The sequence below is a fragment of the Prionailurus bengalensis genome, chromosome C1 (assembly GCF_016509475.1).
Source record: "Prionailurus bengalensis isolate Pbe53 chromosome C1, Fcat_Pben_1.1_paternal_pri, whole genome shotgun sequence".
NCBI lineage: Eukaryota > Metazoa > Chordata > Mammalia > Carnivora > Felidae > Prionailurus > Prionailurus bengalensis.
In genome coordinates this window covers 86,515,939-86,533,184 of record NC_057345.1, presented here as the reverse complement: position 1 = coordinate 86,533,184, position 17,246 = coordinate 86,515,939, and the positions used below count along the sequence as shown (strand labels likewise).

At 36.7% G+C, this 17,246-nt stretch overlaps 1 protein-coding gene across 1 annotated transcript in view; it reads right to left on the bottom strand.

Moving 5' to 3' along the window:
- SLC30A7 (solute carrier family 30 member 7) overlaps positions 1 to 16,918 on the bottom strand; it is an 86,289-nt gene extending 69,371 nt beyond the window's left edge. Inside the window, exons 1-3 of the mRNA XM_043575682.1 lie at positions 16,637 to 16,918; positions 16,313 to 16,414; positions 3,228 to 3,341 (exon numbers count right to left, since the gene is read on the bottom strand). Of these exons, the coding sequence (XP_043431617.1) occupies positions 3,228 to 3,341; positions 16,313 to 16,414; positions 16,637 to 16,716 (296 nt within the window). The 5' untranslated portion in view covers positions 16,717 to 16,918. The remainder of the gene's footprint in view (positions 1 to 3,227; positions 3,342 to 16,312; positions 16,415 to 16,636) is intronic.
- Positions 16,919 to 17,246: the final 328 nt, after the last annotated feature.

The following is a 17,246-nucleotide window of genomic DNA, read 5'->3' as shown; positions in this document are numbered from 1 at the left end:
CCCCACATAGGGCTCTGTCTTGACAGCTCAGAGCCTGGAGCCTGCTTAGGATTCTGTGTCTCCCTCTTCCTCTGCCCCTCCCCAGCTCATGCTCTGTCTCTCTCACAAAAATAAACATTAAAAAAATGTACTCACTGCAGTTATGTTGAAGTTTGCTCTTTCAGTACATTCCAACACAGCATGTATTTCTACATTCAGAAAGAATGCAGATTTCTACCTTCTAATACATACAAATGAATTAGATTTACATATTTGTCAAAGCATATGCCTTTTTATTTTTCAGGAGAAAACATTCATTAAATTCAGCCTGCTTCCATAGTAAACACTTAGGAATTTACCTAATCTATCAGCAGGGTTACTAACCTCAAAATAAAAAAAGCACTTTCTTTTAACCCACTCTTCTATTCCCAAAGCTAATGCTTGATTGAAAGCCTTTTGTCCTTGAGTTCCACTGGATTTCAAGATCAGAGGTAGAAATGTTTTTCAGGCATCCTTTTGTCTCTCTAGTGCCTAGCTTAGTATGTGCTTAATAAATTCTGATCCGCTGTTGGACTCAAGTGATTTAATTAGGCTTAATATATTTGCTAATCTTGCTTGCAGGAATCAAGTGAAAATTTTGTGAAAACCAGACATACTTGACTCTACAAATAACTGTTTACTTCAACAGAGTGAGTCTTGGAATTAAAACATATAATTCACGAACGTGCTATTGCCTAATTAAGTATGATGACATCTGGATTCTTTAGCCAAGGCAAAAAAGGATACACGTACATATACATATGTGTGAAGGCATGTACATATGTATCTACCCATCAGACATATATTATTTTTATACTGGCATCGCTATTTCAAAAATAGTGTGACCAGATACAAAAATGACTTTTCTATAGAGAAATACTGAAAAGTCTTCTGCCTCTCAGATTCCTCCTAATCTTCTATTGTAGTCAGTCTGCTATTGCGATCATACTGAATCAGGGTTTTGGAGATTCATCCCTAGGCTTAGTCTATCCAGTGTCATTTTGATGTACTGGTACCTATATTTTACTGCTTACTACTATAGCAATCATTAATAGGTTCAAATGTTGCATCAGATTTTATTCCCTAATTTTTTCCTTCTCAAAAGAAAAAGGCAAACAAGGAAAAGATAGAATAAGAGATAAAAAGATGGCAAGAATATTACTCTCTCATATAAATGAGTTGAAGCTGCACAGTTAAAACCGCTATGGTACTGAAGGTATCAAAGTTATGCCTAAAAACCATCTTACAGTGGAGACTACGCAACCTAAACAGAAAACAACAGATATCCTAACGTGTAAGAACTGAGAACTTTTATAGTCACCTATTCTTTATCCCAAAAACTTGTTCAGTAAGATACTCTAATCAGATTTTTGATATATGATATATATGAACTACTAATTTTCCAACACAAAATTAGAACTTTACATACAATTTTTCTTTAATGATTCAAAACACACTTAAGAATCTTTTGATTGTATAATGCCATGGAAAATGTTCTCTTCTGAGCTGTTTGGATTTATTTATATACAGATCTCTCGCTCTAGTCTATAAAAACAGTATAATTAGTGTTTTTGCCTCGTTTTTATAATCTTACAAATAATTATATCACTTCAGTTATACCCCAAATCAGCAAGTTTTGTCAGAATTTCATATATCTCTCTTTTGGCACTTGTCACAATGTACAGTCATTATGGTATTTTTACTGAACCATTTTTCCATCTGACCACAAGTTCCTCCAAGGCAGAAGACATATCTTATTCATCTTTATAAGAGGCAAAGGATTGGACTCACAGTGGGCCCTCTGATGAGAACAAGAGCATGTACAAGAAAGACAGTGTGTGCTTGCTTGTTCAAGAACAAAAGCAAAAGGTGGAAAGAAAGAGGAAAGCAGTGAGGGAACAAAAGTAAAAGAACAAGGGGAATAAGAGGCAGTGCGCTAAGAGAGTGGATATGAGCAGGCAGGAGAGAATGAGAGACGCTGCAAAGGAAAGAGAGCCTTCCAGGAGGAGGATCAGGAAGAGAAGGAAAGAGACTGGGAAAGGGAGAGAAGAAAGACTTAGGGCGGAAGAGGTTGAGAGAGAGGGAGAAGGGAATAAGGAAGACCTGAGAGATACAGCAGTCAAGGGTAGAGGGAGAAAACAAAGACGTGCGGGAGAGAGAAAGAGAGGACGGAGAGGGTGGAAGGCTGAGGGATAGACAAAGACCATGAGCACAGGCACAAGGAACTGGAAAGTACAAGAGAGGAGGTTAGGGAGTTCCAGAGAGATGACAGTGAGCATGAGGATGGGGATGAGAGCGAAAGAGAAAAAAAGTAGGAAAGAGTGAAGAAAGGAGAGAATGTGAGAGAGCACTCACAAGGGAGCTAGACAAGAGTCAACAAGTAAGAGGCAAGGGGGGAGCAGGAAGGAAAGAGAAAGTGGATGGGGAGACAGAGAAAAAGGGTACTACCTCTGAGTACTGGTTACATGTAAATACAATTACACTGCAAAATACTGTATGAACTCAAAAAAGAAAACACCCAGGCAGATCACTCGAACATCAGAAACTTCATTGCTTCCCCCAATCAGAGATGGACAAAAGGCAAACCCTGCCTCGAAGGGTACGAGGCTTGGAAGTGAGACCAGATGTGCCAATATGGTCTCTTCAGCATAAAAACTCTCCAAATATTTGATTAGTTATCCAAATTCAGCAAGAGTATGAAAAGAAGTATTTTTCATAAAAGCATAACTGCAGAGGGTAATATAAAATCAGATTAGAAAATAATGATTTTAAATAAATTAACGGCAAAGTATCTCTTTAAAAAAGAAACATGACCATTTTCATAAACTGAAATATTTTGTCTTCTTCTTAATAAAATTAGGTTAAGAGTTGAGGAAGTCCCCTATCCAGCAAAAAATTTCACTTAAAATTTTCTGGCAAAACCAAGATGTCCTATCTCTAAGCAAAAGAACTTCAATGCAAAAACAAAAAATATATATATACTGTAGATTGCAATTACATACTGTTCAAAAACAGCTTAAAACTAATCCACCAAGTTAGGGAAGTGCTTGTTACTCTTGGGGAGCGACATGGGAAGGAACGAGAAGGAGGCATGAGGGGGAATTCAAGAGTTCAAGTTATACAAATGTGTTCAATTTATGTTCATTATGCTTAAGATTTATTTTCTGTATTTCTTATACTTCGATAAAAAAGTTTTTAAAAGGTCTTACCCATAAGAGAAAGCATCATTATCTCTCCATTTGGAAATAACAGATGCTGCCAATCCAGCCAAAATGGCAGTGCTATCGAAAAACATGTGAAAAGAGTCGGAAATCAAGCCTAAGCTGTAAAAGAACAGACATATTGGCATATTATAATAGTAACCAAATAGTAGGCATCCTTCTATAAATTCTCTAAATATCCTTCTGCTCATCAGGAACTAATCTTCTAAACAGACAACCTTGAAATATGATATACAGAAAGACATTGAGGATAAGTTTTAAACATCTCAGAAGGAAACCCTCAAACCCCCTGCCCAAGAAAAAAAACCAAGCTTCTACTGAAAGAGGGGTTTCTAGAAACAAAGCTAGCTGCTACTGGATGAGCAGCAGGAATCTGCCCACTCTCTGATCGCTGACAAAGGTCAGCCACCACTGAAAGAGAGAAAAAAAAACCAGCCATCACTGTCAGGGGCAAGTCTGAAGCCAGCTTGGGCCCAAGATCTTACATTGATATAAAGCAAAGGTCTGCTGTTGTTGGAAGAGGAGCAAGACAATCATTCCTTCTCTTGATACAAGGCTGCGGAGAGAGGTGGGAGAAGGGGCAGGAATGCTAATAATAACCACTCTGGCACTCAGGTGACAACGGACTGCCTAAAATTAAAGCTCCAGCAGGAGGACCAAATTCTCTCTCCCCACAACCAAAGCCTTGACTAGAGTACAAAACAATAGCAATCTACCACTGAGAGCTGAGCAAGAACACAGAGACTCCCCTATGGAACAGGTGAGCGTGACTTGTTGAAAGCTGAGAGTAGAGCAAGAACACTGAGAAAACCCTCCAGGGCCCCAGACCCTACACTAAAGACAAGGTGGTAGAAGCCACTAAAAAAATTTGAAGTTGGTAGCTTGTTGAAACTAACTAGCAATAACAAAAAACACAAAACCCAACTAGCCAACTATGGATCAGAGACTCAAAACCCCACACTAATGGCCTGACAAAACAACAGGGGTACACATTTCTGGGCATAGATACTATCAACCTTGGTCGCTGTTAATCTTTTAAACATAAGATCCAGCACTCAATAAATATTTATAAGACACATAATAAGATCAAGGGGCAAAAACCAACCAACCAACCAACCAACCAACCAACCAAACAAACAAAAACCACTGTCAAGAGCTAAAGCAGTCAAGAGAATCAGAACCAGAAAAGGCCTAGAGACTGGACTAGGATAAGGACTTTAAAACAAATATGATTACTATGTTAAAGGATGTTGTATAAAGCTGTTGAAGATTCATGAACAAACTGAGGACTTGCACATAGATAAAACTATAAAAGAATCAAACGGAAATGACAAAAACATTTTTTAAAAATCACAATATTGAAGAGAAATAATAACATACATGGGCTTCTGAGCAGATGGGACACAGACAGAAAGAATCATGTCAAGAGAAATTATCTAAGTAAAACACAAAGAATTAAAGGAGTGGGGGAAAGAAAAAACACAGAACAGAGCATTCAAAATCTGTCACATCTATCAAAGAGACTCAAATACAAATATTTGGATTCTCAGTAACAGAGGGAAAAAATAGGGTAGAAAAAGTATTTAAAGAGAAAATGCTGGAGAGTTTTTGAAAACAAACCACATATTTAAGAAATTTAATAAACCCCAAGCAGGGGGAAAACCCTACATACCTCACAAACTGCTCAACACCAAAGAAAAAAGAGAAAATCTTGAAAACAGTAAAAGGAAAAACAAAGATAAGATTATTAGTATATTTTTCATCAGAAACTACTCAAGGCAGAATAATGGAGCAATGTCTTTAAAGTACTGAAAAAAAAATGCCAACCGAATATTCTGTATCTAACAAAATATATTGAAAAATGAAGGCAAAATAAAGATTTTTCCAGACAACCAAAACTGACAGAATTCACTGCCAGTAGATCTGAGTTAAAAGAATCAGAAGTTCTTCAAACAGAAGTAGGATAACAGATGGAAACAGATTTGCTTAAAGAAATGAAGATCACTGAAAATGATAAATATGTGAGTAAATAAAAAAGATACTTTTTCAGGGTGCCTGGGTGGCTCAGTTGGTTAAGCATCCAACTCTTGATCTCATTTCAGGTCTTGATCTCAGGGTCCTGAGTTCAAATCCTGCACTGGGCTCCACACTGGGCATGAAGCCTATTTTTTTAAAAAAAGATAATTTTTCCACTTTTAGTATCTTTAAAAGATCATTGAGAACAGAAAAAAAAAGAAAAAAAGAAAAGAAAAATAAACAAACCAAAAGCTGGTTCTGTGAAAATATCAACAAAATTCACAACCTGTAAGTAGACTAACCAAGAAAAAAGGTAAAAGATTCAAATTACTAAAATCAGGAATGAAAAAGAAAAATTACCACTGACTTTACAGAAATAAAAAGGATCATAAGAAAATACTATGAACAATTATAGGCCAGCAAATTAGATAACATAGAGGAAACAGACAAATTCCTAGAAACAGTCTTGCAAAACTAAAAAAAAAAAAAAAATTTTGAATATAACAAGCAGACAAATTGAATAATTGTAAAACTTCCAACAAAGAAAAGCCCACACCCAGACAGCTTCACTGGAAAATTCTACCAGACATTTAAAGAACAATAGATACCATCCCTTACAAACTCTCCCAAAACACAGATGATGAAGGAATGCTTCCCAATTCACCGTGTAAGAGCAATATTACCCTCATACCAAATGAGACAAAAGACATCACAAGAAATGGAACAGACTAATCTTTTGCAAATATACACACAAAAATCTTCAACATACACTAGCAAGTGAAATCCAAGTATATATATTTGAAAAGTACATACCACAACCAAGTGAGATTTATACCAACAATGCAAGGTTGATTTAATATATGAAAACCAATCAATCTAACACATCATATCAACAGAATAAAAGACAAAAACCACATGGTCATCTCAACAGGTGTAATAAGAGTTTGACAAAATTTAACACTCCCTTTTATATTAAAAACACTCAACAAACTTGGAATAGAGAGAACTTTCTCAACTCTTAAATGGCATCTACCAAAAACCCAGAGCACCATTAAAGGCCAACGACTGAATGCTTTCCCCTAAGATCGGGTATAAGGATGTCTCATCTTGCTACTTCTATTTAACATTGCACTGGAGGATCTAACAAGGCCGGTTAGGCAAGAAATTAAAAAAACAAATAAAAAAATAAAAAATAAAAAGTGAAGGAGTAAAACTATCACAATTTGCAGATGACGGGGATTTTATATATACAAAATTTTAAGGACGCTACTAAAAACCTATTAGAATAGATGAATTTGGCAAGGCTGCAGGATACAAGATCAACATACAAAAATGAACTGTATTCTTAATAGTAGTGATGTAAAAAAATAAAAAAGATTTCCATTTATAATAGCATCAAAAAATAAAATACTTATGGGGAGCCTGGGTGGCTCAGTCGGTTAAGTGTCCGACTTCAGCTCAGGTCACGATCTCACGGTCCGTGAGTTCGAGCCCTGCCTCGGGCTCTGGGCTGATGGCTCAGAGCCTGGAGCCTGTTTCCGATTCTGTGTCTCCCTCTCTCTCTGCCCCTCCCCTGTTCATGCTCTGTCTCTCTCTGTCTCAAAAATAAACAAACGTTAAAAAAAATTTTTTTTTAAATAAAATACTTATGAATAAATTTTACAAAAAAAAGTGTTAAATTTATACTCTAAAACTATAAAATATTGTTGAAAAAAATTAAAGAAGACCTAAATAAATGGAGAGATATCTGTGTTTATGGATCAGAAGACAACATTGTTAAGATGCCAATATTTCCCTAGTTGATCTACAGAGTCAACTCAAACCTATCAAAATCCCAGTTGACTTCTTTGAAGAAACTGACAAGCTGATCTTAAAATTTACATGGAAAAGCAAGGGACCTAGAATAGCCAAAAAAATATAGAAAATGAAATCTAAAGTTGAAAGACTCATACTTCCCAATTTCAAAACTTTACTATAGAGTTACACTAATCAAATAGTATGGTGCTGGCACAAAAATAAACAAATAGAGCAACGGAATACTATTTAGAATCTAGAAATAAACCCTCACATTTGTGGTCAGCTGACTTTTGACAAGGATGTCAAGACATTCCAACAGTGGAAAGAATAGTGTTTTCAACAAATGTGTTGATACAACTGGATATCCACAGGCAAAAAATGACTTTTGACATTATAAAAATTACCCAAAAATTAACCCAAAACAAAATTAACCCAAAAAATTAACCCAAAAAAGATCAAAGACCTAAACATAAAAGCTAAAATATTCACCAACTTGGATTAGGCAATAGTTTCATATATATAGAAGACATCAAAATCACATGCAATAAATGAGAAAACAGAAAATATAGACTGGATATCGATGGAATTTAAAACTTTTTTTTCTTCGAAGGACATTATTAAGAAAGTGAAAAGAAAATGCACAGGTGGGAGAAAATATTTACCAATTCTATATATGACAAGGGGTTTGTATCCAGAATATATGAAGAACTTTTTTTTTTTTTTTTTTTTTTTTTTTTTCAGATTTTATTTTTAAGTAATCTCTATACCCAACCTGGGGCTCAAACTCACAACCCCAAGATCAAGAGTCACATACTCCACCAACTGAGCCAGCCAGGCACCCCTACATGAAGAACTCTTAAAACTCTTCCAAAAGATAAGGCGCTTGGGTGGCTCAGTCAGTTAAGCAACCAACTCTTGATTTCAGCTCAGGTCATGATCTCGTGGTCTGTGAGATCTAGTCCCGCACTGTCAGCACGGAGCCTGCTTGGGATTCTTGCTCTCCCTTTCAAAAACAATAAACAAATATTTTTAAAAAACTCTTCAAGAAGATAAGTAATCCAATTTCTTAAATGAAACAAAGAATCTGAATAAACATTTCTCCAAAGAAGACACACAAATGGCCAAAAAGCACATGAAAAGATACTCAACATCATTAACAACCTTTCAGGGAAACGCAGGTCAAACAATGAGAAACAGCTTCATAACCACACTATGACAGCTAAATCAAAAAGATCAATAACAAGTGTTGGTGAGGATGTAGAAAAATCAGAATTCTCCCACACCGCTGAATTTAATTTGGCAATAAAAATAGATGAATACTAATACACATAGAATATGGATAACCTTTGAAAACATTATGCTGGGTGCAACAAACCAGTCACAAAGGATTATACACTATATGATTCCATTTACATGAAAAGGCCAGAGTAGGCAAATACAAAGAGACAGAAAGTAGATTAGCAGTTGCCTAGAATTAGGGCAAATCAGGGGATAAGGGAATTAGAGGGCGATGGCTAGGGGTGCAAGGCTTCCTTTCAGGGTAATAAAAATCTTCTAAAATTGATTGTTCTGATGGTTTTACAACTCTGTGAACATACTAAGAGCCATTCATTTGTATACCTTAAATGGGTAAATTGTATGGTATGTAAATTATATTTCAATAAAGCTATTTTTAAAAAAATGATAACTATCTAAAGCAGGAATCAGCAAGCTATGGCCCAGACTACCATCTATTTTTGTAAATAAAGTTTTATTGGAAAACAGTTACACTCATCTGTTTATATACTGTCTATGGTTGCTTCTGTGCTTTTACAGTAGAATGGAGAAGTTGTGACAGAGACCTTATGGCCCTTAAAGCTTAAAATATTTGCCATCTGCTGTTCAGATAAAGTTTGCTAACCTCTGGTACAAAGCAAAAACAGGTACTGTATTACGGGGTTTAAAACACGTAAAAAGTGAAATGTATGACAATAATGGCACATAGGACAGAAGGAAATGGAAGTGTAATATTGTAAGATAAACATATTATTATTTGTGGTTAAGTTAAAAATTCATATTACTCATGCTAGAGCAACCACTAAAAAAAGGGGCATAGAATTCTGCACCAACACAAAACACATGTCCTGCTACCACTGGAAAAGGAGCAAGAAACTTACTCTCACCCAAGACCATCCACATGTACAGAGCAGAGTTTTGCTTTCACAGAAGGGGCAAAAATGTTGGGGGGAGAAAAAAACCTACTCCCAGGGCCCAGGCTCACGGCGCCCGCCTAAGGGCCTGGGTTAAGTTAATGAACGCCCCTTTGCTCTCACCATGAACTTAGCACTGAGTAACAAGAAACAGCAGTCTGCAGCTTGGTGGGATCGGTGGGGGAGGGTAGCCATGCCCCATTTGAAGAGTTATCTCTGTACTGTGTTACAAAACCACCAATAAAGACATTGCTTCTGATTTTGTTTTCTCTTCTATGATAAAGAACTAATATGGTAAGTTACTTTTAAAATTTAGTCTCAGAAAATTCTCTCTCTATTCTGATAAAATGTAGTTGTGTCGTAGTAAAACCTGACAATGAGAATTTTTACCCATCGTGCCTTAACTTTATGGAATTTTATAACTAAATTTAAAAGTCAATTTCAGTAACTACATTAATTTACACTTTTAGTAGGCTTACTTTTTTCCTCTCTATACACGATTCTTCATGTTTTTCTTTCTATAACTTAAGGATTCTATTATATATGTGACTTTTATCTTAAATGGCCATAAATTAGTTGTAGAAGAAGGCAGGGTATTCATTCTAAATAAATATAAATGAAAATGATACACTGATGTACACATATATTTAGTAAAACCTGCTGTGAGTTGAATTGTGTCCTCTTCTAAATTCTTAAGTTGAAGTCCTACATCTCCAGTACCTCAGCTGTGAGCTAATTTGAAAACAGGGTCACTGCAAACATAATTTATTAAGATTAGTTTAGCAAGGTGGGCCCTAATCTGACTATTGTCCTTATAACAAGAGGAAATCTGGAGACAGACATGCACACAAAGAGACTACTGAGTAAAAGATAAGGCAGATATCAGATGAGGCTTCTACAGGCCAAGGAATGCCAAAGATTGCCAGCAAGGCAACTGAAGCTAGGAGAAAGCATGGAACAGACTCTTCTATGCAGATCTCAGAAGGAACTAACACTGCCAATACCTTGATCTTAGACTTTTAGTTTCCAGAACTACAAGACAATAACTTTCTACTGTGGTACTTTGTAACAGCAGCCCTAGCAAATTAACACACACTAGCACTATCTTCTTTACAACAAATTTATTTTAAACATATTTAGTGGACACCAAACACTGCCTACATGGGAGGGAAATGGTAAACCTCTTCTGTACACCACAGCAATTAAGTTCCCTTTTCAAGAGGTTTAGATATAGCTTGGCAATTTTAATACTCATCAAAATGAGATTTTAAATTTATTTAAATTTTAAGTAAATTTAATTTTCATTAAAGATTTTTTTTTCAGAGTGCATGCATGCACATGCACGCACAAGTGGGGAAGGGGCAGAAGGAGTGGGAGAGAGAAGCTTAAAGCAGACTCCACGCTTGGCGCGGGGTCCCACGCAGGGTTTGTTCTCATAACCATGAGATCATGACCTGAGCCAAAATCAAGAGTCAGACGCCTGACTGAGCCACTCCGGCGCCCCCAAATGTTATTTCACTTTTAGTATACTATAAAATATGATTCTACCTGAAAAACCACTCCCTCTTCTAAAGTGGAATCATGTTCTCTTAAAGCATTGCAATGTTTTTTTAAACCTGGTATCACGATTTGAAAATTACTCAGCTGCAACTATATAGACAAACTCAAATGAAAGAGTCTACTTCTAGTTCTCTGTTCTATCATACATCAAAACCCTACTCATGAGGAACGTCAATTTTATTGTTCATCTTCAATATTAGCAAATGTTTCTTATTATGAATTGTCATTTAAACCGCATGGCATAAATTTCCTTGTAAATAAAGACAGCATAAGAATATTTCAGGTTATATGATTTACATACCAAATGTAACCTAATAAAGAACAATTAGTTGTTAAAAGCAGCATACCTGTTTTAGGCTCCCATCTTTAAACACTGTCAGTTTCTCTAAAATTAATTTGTAAACTTTTTTTAAGTGACTACTTTCTAAAGATATTTTAATAAGGAAAACTTCTTAGAACATAAAAGAAAAACCTGATCACTGAAACAAAATATAATAAATGTGAATAAAACATTTAGCAAAAGAAATTCTCAAAAAAGATTTTATTTAAGGTCATTGGGGCAAAAACAAACAAAAGGGAGAAAGAGAGCCCATAAACTGAGATTTCAGAGACATATCAACCAAATATGCTTGGATAGGAGTTTGGATCCAAGTATGATTTTGTTTGCATTAGATCTTATTTGGATTCTGACTTATAAAACTAACCGTAGAAAGAATTTCTGAGACAATAAGGATCATCTGAACCCTAACTGGACATTTGATGTTAATAAATTCCTAATTTTTAAAGATGAGAATGGCACTGGGTAGTATTATGGGGTGGGGGGGCCTTTTCTTATTAGAGACTCATACTGAAGTAGTTAGGAAGGAAATTATATTTGGTATCTGTGTTAAAATAATCCAGTGGTGAGACAGATAACACAGAGGAAATGAAATAGACTACATGTTGATAAATGATGGGAACATGAGGTCCATTAAACTCTCTTTTCCTTATGCTTAAAATTTTCCAAAATAAAAAATTTTAAAAAGATCTGGTAACTAAGCTAACAGTATATCTATAGTGTGTTGTTAAAGATTAATTCAAAACTGAAGACAGGGAATAATCACGATAAGTTTCCATGAGATGGAAAGTATAAAAACTTAACTACCAATTTATTAGGAAGAAATTAGAATCCTGTCATTTGCATAAGTTGTTAAACTAATGACAGTTATGGTAAAAAACCCACAACTCTACTACATTCCATTATATAATCCCTTACTTAAAAATATTCTTAGCAAAGGGGCGCCTGGGTAGCTTAGTCAGTTAAGCATCCGACTCCGGCTTGGTCATGATCTCACAGCTCGTGAGTTTGAGCCCCACATAAGGCTCTGTGCTGACAGCTCAGAGCCTGGAGCCTGCTTTGGATTCTGTCTCCTCTCTCTGCCCCTCCCCTGCTCATGTTCTGTCTCTATTTCAAAAATAAATAATAAACATCAAAAAAAATTTTTTTTTAATTTCAGCAAAGTGGAATATTTGCCTGCATTTTTAAGGTGAATAACAAAACTACAGGAAAGCAGAAGTCATCACCATAAAGTGGTAAACAGTGTCTTTTAAGAACGGAAAAGTTGATAAAAGACAAAGATAACTATGTTTTAATTCTATAGAAAAATGCGATTAATAGAAGCATTTTCTTTACCGAGTTACTTTACAAATATATGACATATTATACAGAAGTAGGAACAAATCAATGTCCAGTATGGCCTCACACATTTCCTGAACAAATATTTACTTTGGTAATACAAAAACATTTACCTTTAGAGTTATATGAGTTCCCTCTATGTCTAAGGGGAAAATTGTTGCAACAGCTTTGGTAAAAAATATTACTGAAGTTTTCTAACAAACAGTTAAGTACAGTTAAAAGAGCATAAAAACAAAGGAAACTATTGTGGAATACTGGGGAAAAAATCACAGTATAGTAGGAAAAAAAAATCCCTGGACGACAGGTGCTTCTAGGCTTTACTGCTACTCTGGGGGGAAAAAAAACCCAAAACCTGGGCCTCGGTTTTCTATCTATTGAAGTCAGACTAGCTTATCTCTTTCTAGTCTCACTTCCTGAGCCTACAGTATCCATATATTTCCTTTCTTTTTTTGGTAAAGAATCCTAACTTTCAGCAGAATACCTGTTTGACTGGAACAAAGATGACATTTGCAAGTAGGCATGACCAATAAGATAAAGGCTTAGCACTGAACTGTTAAGTGTTCTATGTGTGTCCAGATAAATCTCCTTAAAAGACACCATATACACTTTTTACCTCTTTTTCTCTCTGTTTTGGACAATCTGCTGCTAGGGATAGTTGGAATGACAGCCATCGTGAAAATAAAAGTTTTGTGATATGTAAGAAATCATTATTTGGGGATTTTTCTGCAACTTGAAAAAGCACTTAATCCTAGATGGTACAAAACCACATACTTATACTATATTAACTCAAGATGAAGTAGTTACTCAACAATAATACCAAAAGAAAATAAAATGATAGAAAGAAAAGAATCTTAAAAGGAAAGATCACATATGGTATCCCTATCATTTTCTTAACTTCAAAGAATAAGAGAAAAGAGGAGTTGTAAGGTTTTCCTCCTCTCTAATAGGGCAGTTAGTACACTTAATGTCGGTAGATTAATTCCATACATTCATTATTCCTTCATTCCTTCATTCAGCAAATATACATAAGCCATACTATGTGCCATGTACTAAGGTGCCTGAATAAGATAGAAAAGATCTCTACTTTAAGGAAGCTTACATTATAGCAGAAAAGTAAAAGGCAGTGGATATTTAAAGGTGGAAAAATACACAAAGAACTTAGCTATTCTTCCACCGATGACACATTCTCACCATCAAAAATATGAACCAAGTCCTTCCTTTAAATAATGAAGGCTCTAAACAAGAAGCAGAACTATTTATTTTTTGCAACTAGATCAACAACTGTTTCTATTAACCTTTATTTGTGAAGATAGCATGTTTTATTCACCTTTTAATTCTATAATGGAAAAAAAATTCTTGACATTTCATGTTCATAACATCTTGAAACTTAATTTTTATAGAATGAAAATGAACACAGAAATGACTATGACAAACAAAATAAATTTTGGTGAGACATTTATTCAAGGAACTTAAAATCTAATTGAAACTTCAGGAACAAAGATAATCCAATTATATAAGGAAATTGTTGACCAGTCAACAAAAGGGACTGAAAACTGCGGTATCTAAATAAAACACAGAAATCCAGATTATGAAAAGGCCCAAGCAATTTTTAAACCTGTCAAGGCTTCAATAGCAATGTATTTGTACTTCCCACTCACTGATAAAAATTAATATCGGTAAGTGGTGTGGACATGGATGTTAGTATAATGATGAATACCTACTAAATGATTTAGGTAAGACAGACACTAGCTCAGAGCTAGATTTCAAATGTGGAAGATATAATAACACAAAGAGAGTAAATTGTAGGAAAAGAGATCCTAAGGTTAGAAAAACAAGCCACCAAAGGGCAGAAGAAAAAGTCATGTACCACTGACGTTTTCCTTCGGTACTGGTGACTAATGGCAAACGGCTTGGAAAACAATGGTTTTAGTACAGTGATTGAACAATGCAGGCTTGTTCACTTATATGCAGTTATTTTTCAATTTGGTACAGTACCAGAAATGTATTTTATCTTCCTTATGATTTTCTTAGTAACATTTTCTTTTCTCTAGCTTACTTTATTGTAAGAATACAGTACATAATACACATAATATATAAAGTACGTGTTAATCAACTTTATGTTATCGCTAAGGATTATGGTGGACAGCAGGCTATTTGAAGTTAAGTTTTTGGGGAGTCAAAAGTTATACACAGATTTTTGACTGTACAGGGTTCATTTCCCTAATCCCCATGTTGTTCAAGGGTCAACTGTAATTTCTTCAATAGATCTCTACACATCAAAAAATTTACTTTATACCTAACTTTCCACGAAAGAAGTGATGTGGGCACTTCAAATATAATTCCCCTGAACAAGACATTTCACATAGTAATTTATGCCATAAAAGGCCACAGTGAAAGATAATGTATTGTAATGTAAAGTGTACATATATAAACCAAGTTATAGCCTGAATACAATCAGTACACATGCCACAATATGGCATAATTTAAGAAGAGCAAAACATATTATAAACACTGTATATTTACAATAAAGCATGATTATTATACTATAACATAGTGTTTTTAACATGCGTAATACATTGAAGAATATTAATATTACAGGATACGTATATCTGCTTCTCAGAGGGTTCAAAATGGTTATTACATACACTAAGATTTTACTATGTCTCAATATTCCTTTTCAAGTAGCGACTAAATCAATAACCTTCATAATGTGCTGAGTATTTTTTATAAAATTGAGTTGACATCTGAACTGAAAAGAAGTCCACTTTTTCATATAAAAATGTAAATGTCACAAAAAATGGTGATCTTATTTAATGTCATTGTTCAATCTCGATAAAGATCAAGGACAGCAATTCTCTCTAAAAATGGACTACAGAGGAAAGAGACTAACTCTAAGTGACAGAAAATAAAGCATAAATAGCATAGGTTCTTAATCTAGGGTTCAAAACCTATTTCAAGGAACTCCATATCACTCCTGAAGTTTTACATAAAATTTTGAGGGTTGGCTTTTATCAGATTCTCAAATGAGTATGAGATTTAAAGAGGAATCTGCACACTTAGAAATGTAACGATCTTATTGTTAGCTGCACAATTTTACAAGACCTTAAGTTATTCAACAGTAAATACCTGGAAATAATAATATTTCAATTCCAGAGTTCCTGGATTTACCTCTTCCCAAAGTAGGTTCAAAAACAAAAAAGCCCAAAGATGGCACAAAAACCCATCAATTCAGGGGCTGTAAGTTTTTAGAAAACTGTACCGGATTTTCTACTGCAATCAAGACCAGAGGAAAATCATGAGACAGTTGCAGCATAAAATGAAAGAGAAGAGAATGACACATATTTCTTTGGATAGCTTCTTTATAAAGCTCTTAATAATAAATTAGGTTGAACATCTAAGATATTCCCTCTCAGATCTTAAGGGTGAAATCCAGATGCCACTCCCCCAGAAAGAAGCAAGGAACACTCCCACCCCAAAGAGGCAGGAAACAGGTTTCTTCTAATTCCAAGAAAGTGGGCAAAGCTAAGGTTTGTAGTTAGGGATGACTCTTTCCATCGGCCAAAATGAAGAAGAGACTGGTCACTCTTACTTGACGGGGCGGGGGGCGGGAGGGGGATGGGGGCGGGGACCCAAATCTTAATAACTGCTGCACGTGATGGGCCCCGGATCTTAAACGTAGCCTTGCCAGATTGCTGTGAATATGAGAAAGCAACTCAGCAGCAGAGCTAAACAGCAAAGACCTGAACCTCCTGGTGAGGAGCTACGTGGCATTAAGCAAACAGTGCTTCGTTTCCCCCACCCCCTGCTTCCGCCCAAACCCTTTTCCCTTTGGTTACCAGTTGCTCCAGATGCCGTAGAGTAGTTCAACAAAAGCGAAAGAAAGGTTCAGGCACAGGAAGAAAAACAGGTTCCGGGACGTCTTGTCCGACAGGATAGACCTGGGAGTGATAAAAGTGGAGAAGAGGCGGGAGAGTCAAAGGGGTGCCAGGACCCGGAGGATGGGTCCCGGTTTAAAGACCCTCCCAGCCCAAACGCTCCTTTCCTCACAGCGAAGGAAGGTGTCCCTGATGCTCCCCTCCCTGGATCTCGGGCCATCCTTAGGTCTGGGCCTTCTCCCCTACGTCCGGATACCCCCTTCCCGCAAAAACATCACCCCGCACCTAAACCAGCCCGAAATCTTGCCGAACAGATTGAACTTGGGTGGTTTGTATTCATCGTCCTTGATGGACAGGGGTAACATCTTCTCTGCCCGGCGAAGGGCCGGGTCTACTCCCCTCTAGTAGTGGCTCCGTGGGTGATGGTAGTGACAGCGGCGACGCCTCAGGTGGGATTCCCCAGCGTTTGTCCCGGGCCGCGTGCCGCCTCGAGACACAGACAGACACAGACACACACCCGGGAACTCGCCGACTTCCGGCCCGGGCCGCGCAACGAGTCCTGGGACGCGAAGGGGGGAGGCGGGGCTGGGGGGCGGGACCTGCGCGGTGAGGGGCGGAGCTTACGGCGAGGGCGCTGTAGGGGCGGAAAAAGGTGGCAACTAGTAGGTAGTTAAGGCGCTGGCCTGGGATGGAACGAAAAAATCCTGAGGTGGCGACCCGCAGACTGGGATGGCTGGTTGGTTGAGAGCCTGCTCTCGCCCACCCCGACCGCCTACCACTGATGTTCCCGGATGCGCTGGTGTCCAGCGCCTGCCCTTTCACCATTGCCCCCTCTTAACTAAGTCCCGGTGCTTTAGGTAGCAGTGCTTTAAAACCCAGAACGCGTTGCTGCCAG